Source organism: Haematobia irritans, chromosome 4, assembly GCF_050003625.1.
Source record: "Haematobia irritans isolate KBUSLIRL chromosome 4, ASM5000362v1, whole genome shotgun sequence".
Classification (NCBI taxonomy): domain Eukaryota; kingdom Metazoa; phylum Arthropoda; class Insecta; order Diptera; family Muscidae; genus Haematobia; species Haematobia irritans.
In genome coordinates this window covers 36,890,112-36,916,170 of record NC_134400.1, presented here as the reverse complement: position 1 = coordinate 36,916,170, position 26,059 = coordinate 36,890,112, and the positions used below count along the sequence as shown (strand labels likewise).

Below are 26,059 nucleotides of genomic sequence, written 5' to 3'. Positions count from 1 at the left end.
TGCAATAAAAATAAGTTAAATTTCGCGTTAGTTTAACTACGGAATTTTTTTCGGTGTAGTAGGTTATAAACCCCTTACTAATACGAAACACACTATCGGTGAACAATTTTGGCAGGATTGCTTACCATTGTACTACTGCTTTAGGTATTTGTGCTTTTGCCTTCTTTCAAGATCCATGTGTTTCCTTTAATCCCCCTAGTGTTTTATAGTAAAATCTAAATTATAATTTGCATAAACTAAAAATCAGGCAAAAAAAAAAAAAACACAACCCTTATATGTTAATTGATAACAACACTTTATAACTAATCGAATTATATTAAAATATAATATATACTATACCAAATCTTAAATAAATATTAAAAAATATATATTTTTGAATTAATAATTACCATGTGTTTAAAAGAAACACTGAGATTTTATTTGTTGACAATAAACAACAAATAGATTGGCTACATATGTTTGCTATGGATACGCAGACGTATTTCAATATGTTGAACCAATTCGTTACGTATCGAAGAGTATGGATACAAGTCACGACAAGTTGGGACGAGTATGGTGGAAGATAGACAAAGTGCCGCCATTGTGTCAGAAATCGGATTAAAGTTATAAAATATAAGATTAATATAGAATTCGACATTATGCAGATGTTGATATTATTCTTTTGCTGCCTTCCACCTTTGTTTTTCTAATAAAATTAACATACAAAAGATCTTCACAATAGAAATCGATGCTATGATGTTTTTTTAGGAGGAGAAAAAAACTGAACTAAAACTAAATTAAAATTGCCCATTATAAAGTAGACCAATTTGTTGTTGGTTCATTTTTTGTTGTTGTTAATTTGAGGGCCACCAGAGGCTGTTGCTGGCTTTTCATGAATTTGGAGAAATGATTTTTTGATTGGTATTAAAATGCCTAACTCAAAAAAACAGGTAGTAAGTTAGCGGTAGTTAAAATCCAAAAATATGCGGTGTTTTACATTTAATTAAAATGAAATAATCTTTTAAAAATTGATCATTGATATCGAATAACACTTTGTAAATGTGAACAATCATTTCGTGTTATAATATAAAGCGTTTTTCAATTTTCTATTTAAAGCTTCAGATGATAAAAACTGATCAGAGAAGAATCAGTGTATTGTGAACATATAATAAAAGATCATAAAAAAACTTTAGAAAACAAACATGTGAAAACGAGGTAAAATCAAGCTAAATCGTCTATATAATACGAGAGTGGCTAGACAAGAAGGTATCTTAAAACCTCCTAACACCGTCTTCTAAATTGTAAGTAAGTCCATACGTGGTATATATTAAATCAAAAAGACCGATTAAATACGTATATAATTCAGTTTGACAAAATTTTCTATAAAAAAAAAAAAATAATTTTGACAAAATTTTCTATAGAAATAAAATTTTAACAAAATTTTCTATAGAAACAAATTTTTCACAAAATTTTCTATAGAAATAAAATTTTGACAAAATTTTCTAGAGAAATATAGTTTTGACAAAATTTTCTATAGAAATGAAATTTTAACAAAATTTTCTACAGAAATGAAATTTTAACAAAATTTTCTATAGAAATAAAATTTTAACAAAATTTTCTATAGAAATAAAATTTTGGTAGATTATTTTTGGCTCGAGTGACAATCATGATTATTAACAGATATGGAACAATTTTTGTGTGATTGGATATCGGCTATATATAACTATAGACCGATATGGACTAGTTTTGGTAGGGTTGTTAGCGGCCACATACTAACACCACGTTCCAAATTTGAACCGTACCGAATGAATTTTGCTCCTCCAAGAGACTCCAGAGGTCAAATCTGGAGAACGGTTTATATGGGGAATATATATAATTATTAACCAATATGGACCAATTCTGGCACGGTTGTTAGAGACCATATAATAACACCATGTTCCAAATTTCAACCGGATCGGATGAGATTTGCTTCTCTTAGAGGCTCCGCAAGCCAAATCTGGGGATCGGCTTATATGGGGGCTATATATAATTATGGGCCGATGTGGACCAATTTTTGCGTGGATGTTAGAGACCATATACTCACACCACGTTGCATACTTGAACCGGTTCGGATGAATTTTGGAGAACGGTTTATATGGGGGCTATATATAGTTATGGACCGATATGGACCAATTATGGCACGGTTGTTAAAGACCATATACTAGTACTATGTACCAAATTTCAGCCAGATCGGATAAAATTTGCTTCTCTTAGAGGTTCCGAAAGCCAAATCTGGGTATCGGTTTATACATGTGCCAAGTTTCAAGTCAATAGCGTGTTTCGTTCGGAAGTTAGCGTGATTTCAACAGACGGACGAACGGACGGACATGCTTAGATCGAGTCAGAATTTCACCACGACCCAGAATATATATACTTTATGGGGTCTTAGAGCAATATTTCGATGTATTACAAACGGAATGACAAAGTTAATATACCCCCTATCCTATGGTGGAGGGTATAAAAAAGTTTGCGGTTCTTTCTTCGATTGTATAAAATTGTCTATGTGCCAAAATTCCCATCATTCCCCTGTTCAGGTGAACCCTTTACTTAATTCCCTTATATGCTATTAAGAGGAAATCAATATCGATACAGGTAGTTCTTTTAACGAATTGATATGACTTCTTATATTTTGTATAGGCGAATAAAGAAAATATGATGTCATAAAATATGAATTATGAATTTTTAATTAAATTAAAGCTACGTAAGGTCGTCACTTCAAATGCAAATTAGTAGTCGTAATAACTATACCCCCCATTGAAGTTCGTACCACAAAACAAAGCAAACATATTCGCTTGGCTATACAAAAAGCCTCACGGAGACACACTTACACACGCCTAATCACAAGCTTAGGAAAAAACCAGTAAGGAAAGTCTAAAGTCGGGCGGGGCCGACTATATTATACCCTGCACCACTTTGTAGATCTAAATTTTCGATACCATATCACATCCGTCAAATGTGTTGGGGCTATATATAAAGGTTTGTCCCAAATACATACATTTAAATATCACTCGATCTGGACAGAATTTGATAGACTTCTACAAAATCTATAGACTCAAAATTTAAGTCGGCTAATGCACTAGGGTGGAACACAATGTTAGTAAAAAACCAGTAAGGAAAGTCTAAAGTCGGGCGGGGCCGACTATATTATACCCTGCACCACTTTGTAGATCTAAATTTTCGATACCATATCACATCCGTCAAATGTGTTGGGGCTATATATAAAGGTTTGTCCCAAATACATACATTTAAATATCACTCGATCTGGACAGAATTTGATAGACTTCTACAAAATCTATAGACTCAAAATTTAAGTCGGCTAATGCACTAGGGTGGAACACAATGTTAGTAAAAAAATATGGGAAACATTTAAATCTGGAGCAATTTTAAGAAAACCTCGCAAACGTTTATTTATGATTTATCGCTCGATATATATGCATTAGAAGTTAAGGAAAAATAGAGTAATTTTTACAACTTTTCGACTAAACAGTGGTGATTTTACATGGAAAATGTTGGTATTTTGACCATTTTTGTCGAAATCACAAAAACATATATATGGGAGCTATATCTAAATCTGAACCGATTTCAACCAAATATGGCACGCATAGCAACAATGCTAATTCAACCCCTTGTGCAAAATTTCAACTAAATCGGAGTTAAAAATTGGCCTCTATGGTCATATGAGTGTAAATCGGACGAAAGCTATATATGGGAGCTATATCTAAATCTGAACCGATTTCAACCAAATTTGGCACGCATAGCTATAATGCTAATTCTACTCCCTGTGCAAAATTTCAACTAAATCGGAGCAAAAAATTGGCCTCTGTGGTCATATGAGTGTAAATCGGGCGAAAGCTATATATGGGAGCTATATCTAAATCTAAACCGATTTCAACCAAATTTGACACGCACAGCAACAATGCTAATTCTACTCCCTGTGCAAAATTTCAACTAAATCGGAGCAAAAAGTTGGCCTCTGTGGGCAAATGAGTGTAAATCGGGTGAAAGCTATATATGGGAGCTATATCTAAATCTGAACCGATTTGGCTGATATTTTGCAAGTTTTTCGAGACTCATAAAATATTCGGATGTACGGAATTTGAGGAAGATCGGTTGATATACACGCCAATTATGACCAGATCGGTGAAAAATATATATGGCAGCTATATCTAAATCTGAACCGATTTTTTCCAAAATCAATAGGGATCGTCTTTGAGCCGAAACAGGACCCTATACCAAATTGTAGGACAATCGGACTAAAACTGCGAGCTGTACTTTGCACACAAAAATACATCAACAGACAGACAGACAGACGGACAGACAGACAGACAGACAGACAGACAGACAGACAGACAGACAGACAGACAGACAGACGGACATCGCTAAATCGACTCAGAATTTAATTCTAAGACGATCGGTATACTAAACGATGGGTCTCAGACTTTTCCTTCTTGGCGTTACATACAAATGCACAAACTTATTATACCCTGTACCACAGTAGTGGTGAAGGGTATAAATATGGGAAACATTTAAATCTGGAGCAATTTTAAGAAAACCTCGCAAACGTTTATTTATGATTTATCGCTCGATATATATGCATTAGAAGTTAAGGAAAAATAGAGTAATTTTTACAACTTTTCGACTAAACAGTGGTGATTTTACATGGAAAATGTTGGTATTTTGACCATTTTTGTCGAAATCACAAAAACATATATATGGGAGCTATATCTAAATCTGAACCGATTTCAACCAAATTTGGCACGCATAGCAACAATGCTAATTCAACCCCTTGTGCAAAATTTCAACTAAATCGGAGTTAAAAATTGGCCTCTATGGTCATATGAGTGTAAATCGGACGAAAGCTATATATGGGAGCTATATCTAAATCTGAACCGATTTCAACCAAATTTGGCACGCATAGCTACAATGCTAATTCTACTCCCTGTGCAAAATTTCAACTAAATCGGAGCAAAAAATTGGCCTCTGTGGTCATATGAGTGTAAATCGGACGAAAGCTATATATGGGAGCTATATCTAAATCTGAACCGATTTCAACCAAATTTGGCACGCATAGCTATAATGCTAATTCTACTCCCTGTGCAAAATTTCAACTAAATCGGAGCAAAAAATTGGCCTCTGTGGTCATATGAGTGTAAATCGGGCGAAAGCTATATATGGGAGCTATATCTAAATCTAAACCGATTTCAACCAAATTTGACACGCACAGCTACAATGCTAATTCTACTCCCTGTGCAAAATTTCAACTAAATCGGAGCAAAAAGTTGGCCTCTGTGGGCAAATGAGTGTAAATCGGGTGAAAGCTATATATGGGAGCTATATCTAAATCTGAACCGATTTGGCTGATATTTTGCAAGTTTTTCGAGACTCATAAAATATTCGGATGTACGGAATTTGAGGAAGATCGGTTGATATACACGCCAATTATGACCAGATCGGTGAAAAATATATATGGCAGCTATATCTAAATCTGAACCGATTTTTTCCAAAATCAATAGGGATCGTCTTTGAGCCGAAACAGGACCCTATACCAAATTGTAGGACAATCGGACTAAAACTGCGAGCTGTACTTTGCACACAAAAATACATCAACAGACAGACAGACGGACAGACAGACAGACAGACAGACAGACAGACAGACAGACAGACAGACAGACAGACGGACATCGCTAAATCGACTCAGAATTTAATTCTAAGACGATCGGTATACTAAACGATGGGTCTCAGACTTTTCCTTCTTGGCGTTACATACAAATGCACAAACTTATTATACCCTGTACCACAGTAGTGGTGAAGGGTATAATGAACGACATTTTTTACTCATATAGGCCATAGTGCGAATTCGTTCGTTGTCATCGCCTTAAAATACTAAGAATCACAAATACTAAGGCAATTCCGAGACCATTTTTAGTCGATTAGTCTAAGCGACTATCTGTGGTTGTATAGCAGTGTTAGTGTATGCATTTGTATCATCAACACTTTGTGCTGGAGGCTATAAAAAAATGATTTTTTTATAGCCCGTTTTTATTTTATCATATGTACTGGTCATAAAATTGCTATTGCAACGAGGATAGTTTCATTCATGTCTGCATAATATAAAATTCTAACACCAGAAATTTCAATGCTAGAAACATATAAAAAACCATGAACAAATAATACTGGGGTATTATGTACTTACCGCATACGGATTGTCCTGATTCATCATGGAAATAGGAGGAGCGACGTTGAAAAAACTAAAAAGAAAGATAAAAGAAAAGATGTTTTTAAAAAATTTCAAAACATACTTTGTAATTTATACAAAGTATTTAGCATTTTTAGAACCTTCAATAAACAAATAAATGCAGTCCAAATTCCCTAAAGGGTGGTGGTGTTAATGGCAATATAGCCCTCATTTAGATCTATTTTCCGATTTTATTTTTCTCTCCAAAATTTAACAAATAAAGTGACTTTTTAAATGCACACCCAAAGAAAAATACTTTCCTCGGGAACGAAATTTTAGACAAACGAAATTCCCTTTTCCTACAAAGTATAATAAATAATCCCGAATTAATGATAACCGATTCAACGGTTATGGAAATCATTTTTATTTGCTTTCAAAGAAATTTGTTTTGTCTTTTTGTTAAATGTTTATTTCTATGGAAAATGTTTCCAAAATTTTATTTTTGACAAAATTGTGCTTCTATAGAAAATTTTCTTTCTATAGAAAACTTTGCCAAAATATTATTTCTATAGAAATTGTTGCCAACATTTTATTCCTATAGATAATTGTGTCAAAATTGTATTTCATTAGAAAATTTTGTTAAAATTGTATTTCTGTAGAAAATTTTGTCAAAATTTTATTTCAGTGGACAATTTTGTCAAAATTTTATTTCAGTGGACAATTTTGTCAACATTTTATTTATATAGAAAATTTTGTCAAATTTTGATTTTTATAGAAAATTTTGTTAAAAATTTTATGCCCATAGAAAAATTTGTAAACATTTTATTTCTATAGAAAATTTTGTCAAAATTTTATTTCCATAGAAAATTTTGTCAAAATTTTATTTCAATAGAAAATTTTTGCAAAATTTTGTTTGTATAGAAATTTTTTTCAAAAGCTTATTTCTATAGAAAATTTATCAAAATTTTATTTCTATGGACAATTTTGTCAAAATTTTATTTCTATAGAAAATTTTCTCAAATTTTGATTTCTATAGAAAATTTTTTAAAATTTTTTTTATAGAAAATTTAGCCAAAATTTTATTTCTATAAAAAATTTTGTCAAATTTTTTTTTGCAAAGTTTTATTTCTATAGAAAATTTTGACAAAATTTTATTTCTATAGAAATTTTTTTGCAAAGTTTTATTTCTATAGAAAATTTTGACAACATTTTATTTCTATAGATTTTTTTTTGCAAAATTTTATTTCTATAGAAAATTTGTGCACAAATGTTATTTCTTAAGAATTTTTTTGCAAAATTTTATTTTTATAGCAAATATTGTCAAAATTTTATTTCTATAGAAAATTGTATCAAAAATTTTATTCATGGAAAATTTTTTCAAAATTTTATTTCCATGGACAATTTTGTCAAAATTTTATTTCTTTAGAAAATTGCGTCAAAATTTTATTTGTATAGAAAATTTAGTCGAAATTTTATTTATATAGAAAATTTTTTCAAAATTTTATTTTCATATACAATTTTGTCAAAATTTTATTTCTATAAAAAATTTTGTCAAAATTTTATTTCTATAGAAAATTTTTTGCAAGATTTTATTTTTATAGAAAAGTTTGCCAAAATTTTATTTCTATATAAATTTTTTTCAAAATTTTCTTTCTATAGAAAATTTTTGCAAAATGTTGTTTGTATAGAAAATTTTGTCTTTTTCGTTTATTTCTATAGAAAATTCAAAAAGTGAAGTTCCTCGTAGCTGGAGTGGAATATTTTGCAAAAGCGTATTGTGTTTAGCCCAAATGTATTTTATGGACTCTTAAATAAACTTTGTTAAATATAAACGAAATCTTTAGTCTTAACAATAGGAAACTGTTCATTCGGTATAATCACAAAAGTGACTTAAAATACAAATCGTCGTCTATCAATCGCCATCAAATGGAGTTATACAACGCGGGATAGAGATAAATACACAGAGAAAAAAATTAAACGGTTTAATAGCAAGAATTAACTACGTCTTACGAAAATTGAAGTAAATTATACTCCAGAGTTTGAGATTCCCATAAAGCATTATTAAAACCAGGAAAATTTAATACCGTGGTGTTCCTGTTAACTACAACTCACGAATCTATACCATCTCATAGAAAAAAAATTAACAAAACTAAAGAAAAAAAAAAAACCATTGGCGCTGTCCCTTTAACCCTTGACTGTTGTTCATTCTTACTATTTTTGGGAATCGACCGAATTTTTTTTTTTTGCTTTAGTTCATATTGAGGTTTTGTGTACGGTCATTGAACTTCATATCCACGTTCAGTTTATAAGAAAATGCAAAAAGAATAAACTTTAAACAAATAATTTTTTACCATACAAATAAGTTAGAGTTACTATAGTTACGTATTTTTTTTTTAATGTATAAAAATCGATAACACTTACTTTTGACGTTATCCAAAGCCAGGTGTTTACCAATTTCTATACAATTGTATCTGCTTATACAACAGATACATGCTAAAAGATCCATTTAAGTTAGTTTCTTACTAATCCAATTTAGATAAATTTTTATAACACAAAGTGTTTAGCATTACTTTGGCAATCACTTCCTTCACACCAAACAACCTAACTTGTCCCATCTTGCCACGATTGGAAAACTGAAGACTTGAGCTCATCACTCATCACTATGTGAAAACGACCAATGCAATTTACCTTAATGATTTTTTCACAAGCTCGAGCCACATTATCTTCATGGTATTATAACTATTATTCGTTTTCTTAGCGTGGAGTTTTTTGCTATTATTTTGTTAAGTTTAATAATGCAGATGTTCTTGTGAACGATTTTTGGTCGTATTCATTTTTTTTACTTAACTATGGGACTTGGCAATATACTTCACTATTCTTAAGTATGCATTTGCACTGCCATCTGAAAGTCATAAGCGGCTACGACCTTGACTTGTTAATTATCTTGGTGGTGTAGAAGCTTTGCCTGGTTAAATGATTCTACTGTTTATAGTTTGTTTTTGCATTGTTTAATGTTTTATTTGTATATTGCAAACAAACAAACAAAAATGATTAAAATTAAGGCGGATCTTCATTGGATACAGATATGGATACTGCACATTTCGCAAGTATATGGTGAGGGGCTTTGAGGATTGAGTTGGGTTTTGCAGGTGAAGCAGTTAAATAATTATAATATAATAATTATTCTTATAATCGATTTTCACGATAAAGAAACCTGACAAAATTATTCACGAAGTTCAGATTGAAGTGGGTTTTGCTTTGAACTATTTTTCCAATGGTTGTTTTGATGGTTAAGCTTAATTCGAAACAAAAGACTTAAGACGCAAACTTTGTGTATAATTTAAAAATATCAAGATTTCATAATGATATGATTTGAGAAACTATAACATATTTACAATTGTAGATTTTGTAAATTAAGATTAAATTAATTATTAATTAAATTATTATTTTAATAAAGTTAATCATTTTGAGTTTTCGTTTAACACACTTATGAGTATAGCTGGCAATTTATTTTCGGACAATGAACTCATATCTTTAACCATGTTTATGAGTTAACGTGTTTGTATGCAAAAACTATTTATGAGGAGGGTGGTCAGATAAGTACGTAGCTCAAAAAAAAAAAAAACATTATTTTTTAACCTATTATCTTTTTAACGCGATACACTGGAACCCGGGGGCCTTCAACTTTGTTAACCATCAGAGAAATAAGATTTCTTAAGACCACCGAGATAGGCCTACGTTGCGAAGATGACCTCCTTATTCAACTGTTATTTAAGTTGAACGAAGTTAACTTATTAAATTAAAAGTTTGATTGATTCAATTGCCATTTGTAATTGTTGTTCATTTAAGTTAAAAAATTTAAGAAATCAATAAAATTTGTAATTGAATATTTTTTCAAATTCAATTATGATTTTAATTGGAAAATTACTGGCGAAATATATTTCAAAATAGTGGAGATAACTTTTAGCTCTTCCTGTATAAAAATTGGGGGAATCTAATTAGATATAATCGGATCTCGAAACTGACCCCTTTTGACTCAATTCGATCGTGGGTTAAGAAAACGTTTCCGTGTGGATAGGAGCAGAGACTCGTTATTGTCACTTGAAACAAGGTTGTCAGGAAACATTGTGATTTCATCCGGTCATCCTTTTGCGAAAAGTTGGTGAGTGCGCTAACACCATATACGAAGAGTTCTAACATCAGATCCAACAAGTGGATAAAGTAGAAAGTCGGACGGGGCCGACGATGTCATACCCTAAACCACTCCTACTTAATAAGTAAACATTATTTGTGGGGTATCAAGGGTATAGGTTTGGGGAAAACCGTATTTCCATAGTTAAGAACATTGAGGGATACATGTGAGTTTTATCACAATCTGAACAGATATTTCTGATATTAGGAGCCATTGTTGATTTTGAACACGCAGAGAAGGAATATGATCACCCCAATCATGTTTCGAGAGCACAATGTAACTTTTCCCCCGAAAACATGTAACATGTTTGTCGAAACAATGTTATTTTTTCGGAAATAATAGATCTGAAAGCATGTTATGTGTGACGAGAAAGAGCATGTTATGTGTGACGAGAAAAGAATATTTTCGCGATCAAAACGTCACATGGTTGCCGTGAAAAAGTAACATGGTGCTCTTGAAACATTTTTGAGACGATCATAATCCTTCTCTGGGTGAACCTACAGAGTTGGTATGACACTAATATTGAGTCCATTATTAAAAAAAGAGGAAATCGCTCAATTAATGTGGGTAATAAATACAAATTTCTGAAAATAGTGCTAAGATTTATGTAATAGATACATGTTAGTCTAAATACGATCAGCTAATACATGTACATGTGAAATTTGAGCAACATTGGTTAATAAATAAAAACATTATGGCCAAGTTTGGGAAAATCGATCGATGCATATATATGGGAACTATATCTAAATCTGAACCGATTTGGATGATATTTTCCAGATTTGGTTGATACCACAGAAGGTTACCTTATGCTAGATTAGAGTAAGCTCGGGTATTAAATAAGGCTTTTATGGTCAGAAATAAAGTTATAAGGGGTATATTTTTGAAAAACGAGTGATACATATATATAGGAGCTATATCTAAATCTGAACCGATTTGGATTATATTTTGCAGGTTTTCTTGATATTGAAGGAGATTACCTTGTGCTAAATTTTAAGTAATATCGGTTAATACATGAGGCCACTATGATTAAACATAAGGTTATAAGGGGCAAGTTTTTCAAAATCGGGCGCTACATATATATGGTAGCTATATCTAAATCTGTACCCATTTCGATGATATTTTGCACATAGAGTCAGTGTTGTAGAAGATTAGGGTAAGCCAAATTTGATTAAGATCGTTTGATAAATAAGGATTTTATGGCCAAATTTGTGAAAATCGGGCGATACATATATATGGGAGCTATAACTAAATCTGAACCGATTTCGATGACTTTTTGCACATATGGTAAGTGCCATAGAAAATTTGATGTGGCCAACTTTAAGTAAGATCAGTTGATAAATAAGGGACTTATGGCGAAATTTGGGAAAATCGGGCGATACATACATGAAATTTGGCACACTTAAAGGGTGGTCAATTGGATTACTTTGTGAAAAATTCGACGCCGATCGGTTAGTAAATGAGCGCAATCTGACCCCATTTTTCGAAATCAGGCGATACATACACTCAAAAAAAGTTTACTTGGATCCAAAGATTTTGACCTTCGTTTAAGGATTTTGGTATTGATTCCGAGCCAAAGATGCGACTTCTTTAAAATAAAGAAAATTTGTAGCGACCCATCTGGCTTTAAATCTAGGACCAATAAAATTAAAATTAGGATACTGATCTTATTTATTAAATTTTCATTCTATATTCGCGGTTTATTACTAAAGGAATTCACGTACAAACAAATGCCAGTTTAAAAATCCAAATTATAACGGATATTTCAAATTAAAAAAATGTTTTCTTAATTCCAAAAAAACATTAAACCGAAGACGCCAAGTCCTCAAAATAAGTCTTAGCCTATATTTAGTTAATTTAAGGACAATTCCTTTAAATCAATCTTTGTAGGCCAAAATTTGTGTTACCATCTCAACTACTTCACATTTGCTGGAAGCTATATAAAGGAGACAATTTTTTTACTTCTACAAAATCTCTACACTGAAAAAAATATTGTCGTGAGGTCAAAGATTTCATGTCTTTAAAATACGAATACAAATTTTGCTTAGCATAGAAGACGCATTTCTCTAAAATAAAGTTATTTTCCTTGTCCAAAAGTCGATAAACTTTTCAATGAAGTTGTATTGTCCTTATAATTAAGTGATTTGACTTAAAAATGGGTATCTTAACATGAAAGAAAAAATTTATAGGCTGAGGTCAACTTGACTTTAATAATTCAGAAAAATTCTTTAAATTTAATGAAATTGTCTTTAAATTTGTTGTCTTTTTGCATCTTGACTACAAAGCAAAAAATCGTTCAAATATAGGACATGTTTTTCAAAACTTTATTTTAAAGAAGTTTTTTACTTCAAACATGGCATAATTTCTACTGGAAGTCGAGTCCTAATTTGGAAAATAAAGTTGCCGTTAACTCGTTTTTAAAGGACTTTGATAGCATATGAAGAAAAAAAGCTGAGAAAGCGAAAAATTAAAATTTGTTTCCTAGAAGCAAGTACACAAAACCTAAATTTAAAAGAGAATTATGTCTTAAAAGTATCCTTACTTGTATTCTCCGCTTCTTTGGCTCGGAATCAATACCAATTTTTTTAAAGTAAAGACAAAATCTTTGGAACCGAGTATGCTTTTTTTTTCAGTGTAGAATTAAAATTTAAATCGGCTAACGCTATCCAGTTAATTGGAGGAAACTTCCATTGAAAATGGGTCTAAAATGTGTAACAGTCTGCCATATTTCCCAAACTCTGGTGTACGTATGTATGGGAGCTACATATAATCTGAACCGATTTTGACTAAATTTGACATGTATAGTTACAATAATAATTCTGCTATCTATGCGAAATTTCACGTAAATTGGAGTATAACTTTGGCCCCCCTGGTCATATGAGTGCAAATCGGACGGAAGATATATATGGGAGCCATATCTAAATCTGAACGGATTTTAACCAAATTTGGCACAATTACCAATACTACTAAACGTACTCCTTGTGCGAAATTTGAAGCAAATCACGGCAAAACCCTGGATTTTGAGGCCATATAAGTTCAAATCGGACGAAAGATATATAAGGGAGCTATATCTAAATCTGAATCGATTTTGACCATATTTAACACATACAATAGTATCGTTAAACGTACCGCTTGTGCAAAATTTGAAGTAAGTCAGGGCAAAACTCAGACTTTTGAGACCATATAAGTCCAAATCGGGCGAAAGATATATATGTGACCTATATCTAAATCTGAACCGATTTTAACAAAATTTGATACACTTAACGATACTATTAAACGTACCCCTTGTGAAAAATTTGAAGTAAATCACGGCAAAACTCTAGCTTTTGTGGCCATATAAGTTCAAATCGGACGAAAGATATATATGGGAGCTATATCTAAATCTTAACCGATTTGCCTGATATTTTGCAAGATTTGCGAGACTCATAAAATATTTGGATGTACGGTATTTCAAGAAAATCGGTTAATAAACACGCTAACTATGACCAAATCGGGGATAAATATATATGGCAGCTATATCTAAATCTGAACCGATTTTTTCCAAAACCAATAGCGATTGTCTCTGTCCCAAGAAACGGTCCTATGCCAAAGTTGAGGATGATCGGACTTAAATTGCGAGCTGTACAAAATTGTGCACAAAATTACATATACACACAGACGGACGGACAGACAGACAGACAGACGGACATCGCAAAATCGACTCAGAATTTAATTCTAAGCCGATCGGTATACTAAAAGATGGATCTATGACCAATATTTCTTGGCGTTACATACAAATGCACAAACTTATTATACCCTGTACCACAGTAGTGGTGAAAGGTATAAAAAGCATGTTATAAAAAATTGAATGAAAATAACTTTCTGTGTAGTTAAAATTAAAAACATTATTGAGAGTACACCTTCTGGAAGTGCTTTTAAAGTTGTGCCTTTGGAAGAACTTCAATTTTTTTTGCTGGGTATATATAGTCCCCATATAAACCGATGAAGGAGCAAATCTCCTCCGATCTGGTTGAAATTTAGTACGTGATGTAGGTCTAGCATATGGTCTTTAACAACCATGAAAAAATTGGTCCATATCGGTGCATAAATATATCTGTGGACTTATGACAGACAATTTTTTAGAGTGTTAATAAAATACGCCCTATTCGATATGTCGGCTTTAGGTACTTTTAAGTTTTTAACATTTACATTAAATGAAACGAAATGCGTTCAATTTCTTCGTTTTTATTTTTTTTGTATTACAATATTTTTATGACAGTTAACAGCAGCCATTTCATTGATTTACGATAGCATTGATATAACATGTAAAAACCAGAGGAATTTTAACATTTACTCTCAAATCAAAAAGCAACCAAATTAAAACAAACAACTTGACTTTATTTGGGAGTAAAAACAGAGCGTGTCATAAATACAACACCTTTTCATTTTCCATTAAACAGACACACACACAACTAAACTATTCATTATAAGAATTTCTCTTCTCAAATGCTTTGTCCCCTTCGATGATTTTACATATGTTAATGGGATAATGAGGTCGGCATTTTTTGGTGTTTTTTTTTTTTTGATAACCGACACAAAGACTTTCATTGGGCATTGTTACCATTTCGTTGAGTTTGATTGTTTATTTATATGAATTATGGAATCACTATCGATACCGAATTGTTTTGTTTAAATTTTCTGCTTCTTATTTGGGCATGGGGTATATTTCAGTAAACTGCAGGTTTTACGAAAAAAAAGAGTTTTGTCTTCATTTTTTTGTGAATTTTTGAACAGGGTTTTTATTTTTTTTTTTATGTTTAAGACTAGAGTCTTATGCTTTTGGAAACATTATTGTAGAGTTTTCTTTGATCTCTTTGTGGAATGGTTTTAGATATATCTCTTTTCGTAGAGATGTTGAATTTTATTTCATAAAATTTACATTACCATAAAATTTTATGATAATGGGGTGGTATTTATAAAAAATGTGGTGGTGGATATAATAAAAACGAAAAATTTTAAACTACAAACTACTTTAAAAAAGTGTGATTTTAATTTGGGTTATTGAATATTTAGTCAAAATCTTATTGATTTCTCAAAAAAAAAAACAAATGAACTAAAATCTAAAATACAAAAACACAGCAAGACAGACACTCATACACACATGAATGGATAACCACAAGGTGTACGAGTTATTCGGGCGTTTCAGATGAATTCTTATTTAACTATTATTGTTTCTTATAAGTACAATAATTTCTAGTTTATTTACAGACATTAAATATAGATGTCACTAAAGATGTTTTTCCAATTAGATTTTTAATAGACAGCAATTGGTCCATCATTTATCTATGTCTCTATGTTATCTTCTGCAGGCCAACTAGATTTTAGTCCAATATGACATTCCAACTTTTTTTTAAATATTTGAAAACAAACAATCGTATACAGTCGACTGGTCAATTGGGCCTTATATACCCTCTATCATGGATTACAATTTCCCAAAAGCAAATCGAAAATCTAAAATTGATTTACATGGGTTGTGGGAACGTTGACCAATGCCACCGTATTTAAAATCTGCTTAAGATGGTTATGCAAGTGGTTCAATATGGATACTAGTCAGTTATACAAATCGCAGTCTATGTAACTCTTCAAACCTCTAGTTACCTCTACAGTGAACAAAATATTGAGCTAATATGGAAGACTATGCAACTTAAATTTTAGGACCCAAAACTTACGCAATGCTAAGGACAAAATTCTTTAAAACAATTACATTTTAATTAAAAGAAAGTTTGTAGTCCTTGTTTCAAAAAATTTTTTTCATTAACTTTAGGACACAAATCTTGAAATTTTGCGTCTCTCTGCTGAAGTTGTAGAACTTTGAAGTAAGGCAAATTTTCCTTAAAATAAAGAAAAACATTTTTAATTTAAAGAAATCGTCTTTAACTGAACTGACATATGGAATTTTTAAATTTGAGATAAAAAAGCTTCAAATATAGGCTAAGACTTATTTTAAGGATTTGCATCTTTGGTTTAAAGTTGTTTTTTAGCATTAGGAAAACTGTTTTTACTTTGAAGTACCTGGCATAATTTGGATTTTGAAATTGGAATTTGTGTGTATATTATTTATTAATATATCGCAAAAAGAAAATAAAAAACTCGATGAAGAAGATCTGTATCCAATTTTAATTTTATTGATCCTAGATTTAAAGCTAGGGAGGTCCGTAAAAAATGTCTTTATTTTACAGAAGCCGCATCTTTGCCTCGGAATCAATACCAAATTCCTTAAGGGAAGGTCAAAATCTTTGGATCCAAGTAAACTTTTTTTGAGTGTAGGTAGTCTAATAAGACAATTTCATTAATTTTTGTATGACTTCTAATTATAAAAAAAATGTTATTTGATTGCCCATATTGAATCCTCTAAAATGTATGTTTGAATATGGGAACTATGTGTATAGGGTCAATTTTTATTGTAGAGATCGAGTAATAGTCAACTCCATATAATTATTAACTTTTACGAACCAATATATCCAGAGAACTCGGAAAAGAGAAAACTGCTTTATAGGAAGAATGGAATAAAATCGTGTGAAAATTAAACTAAATTGTGCTCCACATTTTGAGATTTCCACAAAGGCTTATAAAAACCAGAAAAATTTAATACCCTGGTGTACTTTTTAACAGCAATTTATGAAATTGCATCTCATTGCCTAATAGAAGAAAAATTAACTAAAAGTAAAGAAAAATCATTGGCGCCAAATCATCATTAAAATAGTTTAACAGTACAGTACTTCATTCTTATTGTTTTTTGGGAATCGTACGAATATTTTCTTTTGCTTTAGTTCATATTGAAGTTATGCTTACGGTCATCGAACTTCATACTCACGTTAAGTTCATAAAATGTTTGAGACATTCTTAAAAAAAGAAAAATTTTTTGGATTGTGGAAAAATTTATAAAAAATAATACAAATTATTTTTTTTCTGGAGTTTCAAGTGTAATTCGCTTTTGGGTTTTTATTGTGAAAATTGGTTAGTAGTTTCGCTGCAAGTAGAAGATGCTGATGAAGAATGTGGTAGTTCCAACATGGCCGTCTATTAAACCATCTTGCAGTCTAAAGGGCTTTCCCAAATAACAAAAATACACAGAAAAAAATCCGTAGTTAAAATAACGCTGCACTTAACTCATTTTCATTGCAAAACAATTATTTGTTTTTTCCACAGCCCAATGAAATTTTCGTTTTTTAAGTATGTCTTAGCTTACGTGGGTATAAAGTTCAATAACCGTACACATAAGTTCAGTATGAACTAAAGCAAATGAACATTTTCGTAAGATTTCCAAAAGAATCTTACGAAGAATGAACTACTGTATGATTAAAATGGTCATGATTTGGCGCCAATGATTATTTTCTTTACTTTTAGTTAAAACAGCTTACTTTTTTGGTGTAGACGTCGACTAATAAATCAACTCAAAACAATTGTGAATTTAGTGATATTAATACAATTGACTTTTGATATAAAATAAAGTATTTATTATACCCTTCAACACTACTGTGGTACAGGGTATAATAAGTTTGTGCATTTGTATGTAACGCCAAGAAGGAAAAGTCGTTAATATACCGATAGTCTTAGAATTAAATTCTGAGTCGATTTAGCGATGTCCGTCTGTCTGTCTGTTGATGTATTTTTGTGTGCAAAGTACAGCTCGCAGTTTTAGTCCGATTGTCCTAAAATTTGGCATAGGGTCCTGTTTCGGCTCAAAGACGATCCCTATTGATTTTGGAAAAAATCGGTTAAGATTTAGATATAGCCGCCATATATATTTTTCACCGATCTGGTCATAATTGGCGTGTATATCAACCGATCTTCCTCAAATTCCGTACATCCCAATATTTTACGAGTCTCGAAAAACTTGCAAAATATCAGCCAAATCGGTTCAGATTTAGATATAGCTCCCATATATAGCTTTCGCCCGATTTACACTCATATGACCACAGAGGCAAATCTTTTACTCCGATTTAATCGAAATTTTGCACAGGGAGTAGAATTAGCATTATAGCTATGCGTGTCAAATTTGGTTGAAATCGGTTCAGATTTAGATATAACTCCCATATATAGCTTTCGCCCGATTTACACTCATATGACCACAGTGGCCAATCTTTTATTCCGATTTAATTGAAATTTTGCACAGGGAGTAGAATTAGCATTGTAGCTATGCGTGCCCAATTTGGTTCAAATCGGTTCAGATTTAGATATAGCTCCCACATATATGTTTTTCTGATTTCGACAAAAATGGTCAAAATACCAACATTTTCCTTGTAAAATCGCCACTGCTTAGTCGAAAAGTTGTAAAAATGACTCTAATTTTCCTAAACTTCTAATACATATATCTCGACCAATAAATCATAAATAAACTTTTGCGAAGTTTCCTTAAAATTGCTGCAGATTTAAATGTTTCCCATATTTATTTTTACTAACATTGTGTTCCACCCTAGTCCATTAGCCGACTTAAATTTTGAGTCTATAGATTTTGTAGAAGTCTACCAAATTCTGTCCAGATCGAGTGATATTTAAATGTATGTATTTGGGACAAACCTTTATATATAGCCCCCAACACATTTAACAGATGTGATATTGTATCGAAAATTTAGATCTACAAAGTGGTGCAGGGTATAATATAGTCGGCCCCGTCCGACTTTAGACTTTCCTCACTTGTTTTACTATAAAAATTATTTTTTTTTTTCAACATATTAAAAAAGAATTTTTTTTTATTTTTAAAAACTAAAAAGCAAAATTTCTATTCTGATTATTACGTCAAACGTATATGGGGTACCAAATGGTACCATGTACCAAATGTATGGTTGCATGCACCGAATTCTAATTGTAATTATGAGCTATGTCTTTCTATGGACCACATAGTGATGAGTGTTAATATCTTAGATCTGCCAGCCCGATTTTTTTCAGGCTCACTTAGACTATTCAGTCCATTTTGATACCGCATTAACTAAAAGTACCTATTACATATGGACACCGTTGAACCTACCCGCTTATTTTTATACCCTCCACCATAGGATGGGGGTATATAAACTTTGTCATTCCGTTTGTAACACATCGAAATGTTGCTCTAAGACCCCATACAGTATATATTTTCTAGGTCGTGGTGTAATTCTGAGTCGATCTGAGCATGTCCGTCCGTCTGTTGAAATCACACTAACTTCGGAACGAAAAAAGCTAATGACTTGAAACTTGGCACAAGTAGTTGTTATTGGTGTCGGTCAGATGGTTTTGCAAATGGGCCATATCGGTCCATTTTTACGTATAGCCCCCATATAAAAGGACCCCCAGATTTGGCTTGCGTAGCCTCTTAGAGGAGCAAAATTCATCCGATCCGGTTGAAATTTGGTACGTGGTATTAGTATATGGTCTCTAACAACCATGCAAAAATTGGTCCATATCGGTCCATAATTATATATAGCCCCCATATAAACCGATCCCCAGATTTGACCTACGGAGCCTCAAAGAGAAGCAAATTTCATCCGATCCGATTGAAATTTGGTACGTGGTGTTAGTATATGGTCTGTAACAACCATGCCAAAATTGGTCCATATCAGTCCATAATTATATATAGCCCCCATATAAACCCATTCCCCGATTTGAACTCTGGAGCCTCTTGGACGAGCAAAATTCATCCGATCCGGTTGAAATTTGCAACGTGGTTTTAGTATATGGCCGCTAATAACCATGCCAAAATTGGTCCATATCGGTCTATAGTTATATATAGCCGATCCCAAATTTCAAACAAAATGGTCCATTTCGGTTCATAATCATGGTTGCCCCTCGAGCCAAAAATAATCTAGAAAAATTTTATTTCTATAGAAAATTCCGTCAAAATTTTAGTTCTATAGAAAATTTTGTCAAGATTTTATTCCTATAGAAAAATTTGTCAAATTTTACTTCAATAGAAAATTTTTGCAAAATTTTATTTCTATAGAAAATGTTGTCAAAATTTGAAATCTTTTGAAAATTTTGTCAAAATTTTATTTCTATAGAAAATTTTGTCAAAATATTATTTCTATAGAAAATTTTGTTAAAATCTTATTTCTATAGAAGATGTTGTCCAAATTTTACTTCTATATAAAATGTTGTCAAAATAACTTTTGTCAACATTTTATTTCTATAGAAAATTTTGTCAAACTTAATTATATACGTATTTAATCGGCCTTTTTTAGTTTAATATATACTACGTATGGACTACCTTGCAATTTAGAAGACGGTGTTAGGAAGTTTTAAGATACCTTGCCATCGGCAAGTGTTACCGCAACCCAAGTAATTCGATTGTGAATGACAGTCTTCAGTAGAAGTTACTACGCAATCCATGGTGGAGGGTACATAAGCTTCGGCCTGGCCAAACTTACGGCCGTATATACTTGTTTTCTGTTGGACCAACTAGATTGTTCCAAAAACATTATCAGACGGCTTAAGTTAACATTTTCCATGTCCGCCAGTAATCTAAAGCTGTATGCTCCTAAAATTCGTTTACGCCTTATACAAAATGCAGGACGAACGCTTGCGAATTTGGATCAAATTTTGATATAACTCCCAATATATGTATCGCCCGATTTCGATAAATGGAATCAGATTGCGCTTTTTTACTAACCAATCGGCGTAAAATTTTGTCACAACATAATCGATGAAATATTTCATCGAAATTACACTTGTTTAGTAATGTATTGAATATTAGTGGCATACTAACTCTGTAGGTTTAAAATCAAGAATAGCTCGTAATATCAGTCATTTCTGTTTAACATAATTTTCTTAAATATGATATACGGTTTGTATAAACCTATTTCATTAATAGCCCACAAATGTTCATGTTTACTAATTCAGAAGGGATGGTTTAGGGTATGCTACTGAATATTAAGCAGATCAGATGATAAATGCATCTTCAGAACGCTTAAAATCTAAGGTTTGGTTTATATGTATTGAGAGGAGCTTTGTAGACAAATAGGGGATATTAGACATGGGCCCCATTTGTACTTTTCAATGCGATCTCTTTATTATTTTCTGACACTAGAGTCATTTCATTGGGAAGACAGAGACACCTGATTAGATCGATTGTTCGGTAATACCCTAATATTTCGAATGGAATATCCATCTTACACTGAAAAGACAGTATCGTCGTGAGCTCAAAATCTCCTGTCCTTAAAATAAGTATGCGGGCTGCCACTTTAACCTAACCTAACCTTATCACAATGGACTGAATAGTCTAAGTGAACCTGAAATTTATTCGGGCTGCCACTTTAACCTAAGTATGCGATTTTGGCGTGGAATTTTTGATAAAAAGATTTTATTTGATAAAAAGATTTGTACTTGACCTAAACCTACAAACTTGAAATTGAAGTCATTTGGTCTTAGATTTAAGCGATTCGTTCTTACAATGCGTATTTTAATATAAAAGTTTTGTTTTTTGTTTTTTTTTTTTGAACTGAGATCATATTGGCTTTAATGGATCTGAAATAAATCTAAATATCATGGAAATCTTTCTCCAATTCAATGATTTTTGTAACTTGGCTACAAAGGTAAATATCATTTTAAAATAAGAGATGTTTTTCAAGACGCTATTCACTAAAAACATAATATATACATAATATATATACCTAAAATCAAGTTTGAATTTGGAATTTTTAATTTTAGAAATTAAGTTTTTAGTACATTATAAAAAACAATTAAAAAAAGTTATAAATTAATATTGTTAAATAGTATCAAGTTCTAAAGTGATTCCTGTCTCAAAAGTATCGTTAGAGGTATTCCTTGCCTCGTTGTTTTTGGAATCAATACCAAAAGTCATGTTTTTTTTTCAGTGTATGATAAATAAATATCTTAGCAACTAAAAAATCTTTATATATCAATGATATATGCTTACCTTTCCTGATGAAAATCCAGATTTAGGCTGTTATTTTATACGATTTCCAAGGAAATTGTTATATACGTAGTAGTACGTATATTTATTTTTAATAAAGATGTTTTTTTTTTTTATTTTTTAATTTTTATAGTCAATGTCAAAAGCTTAAGTATTGATATAATTTTGTATACTGTTTTTCGTGACAAGTGGATAATTGTTTGCAAACTAAAAATTTTGATAAGTCGTAGTAGATTTGCCTAACATTACAAAAAGAAAAAAAAAAAAAAAACAAACAATAAAATAACCAACTTCGTGATGTCTAACATATATGGAATATTCTGCTCATCTGCTAATCTAATATCATTTGTTTATTGAGTTACACATGTGAACTGTTTTGTGAGACCAAAGTATTGATATTTGTATTATTTTACAAAACAATTCCAATTTATTTACTCTGTTGTCAAGTATTTTTGCATCACAATCGGGGGTTGTAGAAAGAAAAAAAAAAATATATATATATATATATATATAGGAGACCACACCTTTATTGCCAATGGAATGTTGGTATTGGTTGGTTATTTCACTTCATTTACGTTTTACACTTATTATTATTTGTTTTCTACTTGCTCTTCATTACGTTTTGCAAAGGTGGTTGGCTTTCATTATTAATGTTGTTGGTGTTATTGCTATGGTTAGGTGAGTTGGTTTGTGTTGTGTTGAGGTTTTTTTTATGGAAGTGTGAAAAGTTTATTTTGTTGTCACATATCACACAAGCGGCCAAGATTTTTTTAAGTCTTTTGGTTTTAAAAATATTTCCTTTAGCTATTTGCAACTGTTGTCTTTAGATAATTTTTTTTTTTCAAAACTAAGACATTGTTTTCCAATATTTGTGAGAAAAAAATTAATTTATAAAAAAAAATAAAAAAATTCTAATATGTTTTGTTTTAAAAAAGTTATAATTTCATTACAATTTTTAATTTAATTTTACTATTTTATCATTTTAATAAATACAGTTTTTTCCCAAAAAATATATTTTTTTTAATAATGTTTATATTTTGTAATATGTTTTTTTTTATTTAATTAATCATTTTAGGTTTCATTATTTTTCACATTTTAATTTCTTTTCTTAAATTTTGTTTTTATTTAAGTTTGTTTTTGAAATATATTTTTTTTATTTGTTATTGCACCACAATAATTAGCTTTTAACGCACGTGCGTGAATTTTCTTACTGGTAGATGTTGTTGTATTTTATTGCTATTATTGTTGTTGCTTTTTCGTCAAACTGTAACACCCAATTTGCCGCTTTATTTGATGTTTTTTTTGTGGTGGGGGAGAGGAATCTCTCCGAGTTGCGCTTTACCACCGACTGTCTCAACAACATTCACGTGTTTACGTATGAGCGACGGCGTTTCATATGCGACATACGATTTACTACGATCGATCGAGCTTGTATGTAAAATCTGGTGTATGCGCTACGTTAGTCACCGCTCGAACGTTAAACGCACCAAACATACAACAACAGACACCCATAAAATTTAAAACCTAACTCTGAACGCATTCACGACGATGACCAAAGCAACGAGCGAGCATAATAAGACGACATGCATTTGTATGTATCGGTTAACAAACCTTCAAATGTGTAATGCTTCTCGATAATAATGTCGTCGATTTTTGTTTTTCTACGGTTGGATGTTTCGACGTGCAAAGCGAACGTAGGTACATGCACCAGTAAGAAGCGCGAAGTACCACTAAAGACTGACTGTGATGTTAAACAGTTCTGCAAAATGCCTTCGCATATACACTAAACACATGCGCGCGAGCGCACTCAGAGACAAAAGAGGAGATACGAAGCCTCAACGACAAAATACAAAAAAAAAACAGAAACGGATGGATGGATGGACGGACTCATTTAGCCGCATGAGAGATCTCCCATAGCAAATAACAAAAACACAACAACAACAAGACACACCAAACAGATGCTTGCTTCTCAATCAAGACAATGCTAGACTCCACAACTTTGGTCCATTAGCAGTTACACCAGACTACTCTACTACTTTACTATGTTTTGTTATTATTATTGCTGCTGCTTTTGCTGTTATTGTTCTTGTTGCCTTACCAATAAGTAACCATGGAAACCCATCCAAAATTATTCTCTGAGCTATAGTGGTTGTTTAATACCTCCAATGAAATAGTTCTGTTAAATATTCCAAAAAGAAAACATAGACGTTTGTTCGGGAAACTGTTAGGAATTGAGAACTAAATGTTCATATATCAAAAATCCAAAATTTATATAACATTAACTCAAAAGAAGATGATCCTCAAACCAGAGAGAGAGAGTATTAACAGATGTTATTTACCATAGAAATTTTAACTAACTAAATGTTATCGAAAATAAAGAGAATTTCTAATAAATAATATATCAATGTTAGCTATAACATGGTAAAAGAGATACAATATTTTCTCTGTTATATCTCTGTAAAGATTTTAACATTACAGTACCGATTGCAAATTCTGTAAAGTTTATGTCTTAAGTCTTTTGAGAGAGTAGCTCTGTTACATTTTGGATGTTATCACTTGGAATGTTATACGAATAACAATTCTGCTAGGGTTTGTGTCTTAAGTCTTTTGTATGAATAAGCAGTTTTCAACCACACTGCTACTTTAGTTAGTTAATTTCGTTTAATTATTTTTTTTATTGTATTTTTCTTTAGTCGTTTAGTTTAGTTTATTTAAATTGATTTTAGTGGAATTAGTTAGTATTTAGACACAAGCAAGATATATATTTTTTTTTTCTAATATTTTCTTCCATTGATTATATATCTTTCATGCCGGTCGAATAAAAAAGTTTGTAAAGTTTAAAAGAATTGAAAATATCAGGGTCAAAGTAAGTTTTCTTTAGTTTGGTGGCCAAACTAAATGTATCAATGAAGGTACAAATCGGTCATCATTATATATGGTACAAATTGATATTCAAGAAATAAAATTCTAATTTGGAAGAATTTTATCCAATATATACTGGGCATATAAATTTGGATTTAAAATGTATTCTTTATTCTACTTAAAACATACAAAATTGTCAAGATAGTTGAAAAAAATTGCATTAGAATATTGAAATTTATGCTCAAGCAATCAAATCGGGAAATTTGTATATAAGCTACATTTATCACATCATCTTGGATATGCCTTAGATTATAATGAATTAAACGGCCAGCAAAGTACGAATACAAATGGCAAAAAACGACATCGCAAAGTCGAATTTTTCTAAAAACATTTGAATCTACTTTTGAAGTTTTTTTTTAAGAATCAAAAGAATGAAATTGATTTTTGATGTTGACCACAATCAACTATTCGACTTTTAAACAAAACGTCGAAGAGTCTACATAGGGTTAAAAAGGGGATATGATGCAAATAGTATTATTGTGCACTCAATGAAAAGTGAACCCTATGGCACTAAGACCGAAGATAAATTTAAAGATTTCACCTATGAGGACTATATCAGATTCTGGATTTATAAGAACCATTTTTGTTTGAGTTTTAGAGGAATCATTAACATCTCTTGTGCAAGAAAATCATAAAATAACATCTTGATTTGAAATTTTAAATCTGTAGAAGTAAAATCTGGAAATTTTACATAGAGTTTCAAGCAATTTTCATGATCAGTGCGCCTTCTACACCCTCAAGAAGTGAAGTCAATCTATATGGATGCATTACCAAATGGACCGATAAAAACTTAATCCGATACACGTTTTTGTGAGCCTAAAATACCAGAATATTTGCAATTTCAAGCAAATCAGATAAAAACTACGGTTTC

At 31.4% G+C, this 26,059-nt stretch overlaps 1 protein-coding gene across 2 annotated transcripts in view; it reads right to left on the bottom strand.

The window, feature by feature from the left end:
• The window catches only part of knrl (knirps-like), a 152,413-nt gene extending 128,422 nt beyond the window's left edge, over positions 1 to 23,991 (bottom strand). The window contains exons 1-3 of one of the 2 annotated variants that reach the window (XM_075306382.1): positions 23,878 to 23,991; positions 22,270 to 22,505; positions 6,212 to 6,266 (exon numbers count right to left, since the gene is read on the bottom strand). In XM_075306382.1, the coding sequence (XP_075162497.1) occupies positions 6,212 to 6,238 (27 nt within the window). In that variant the 5' untranslated portion in view covers positions 6,239 to 6,266; positions 22,270 to 22,505; positions 23,878 to 23,991. Of the gene's footprint in view, positions 1 to 6,211; positions 6,267 to 22,269; positions 22,769 to 23,877 lie in introns of those variants that run through there. The other variant, XM_075306383.1, reaches the window with a different exon arrangement.
• Between the last annotated feature and the right edge of the window lie 2,068 nt (positions 23,992 to 26,059).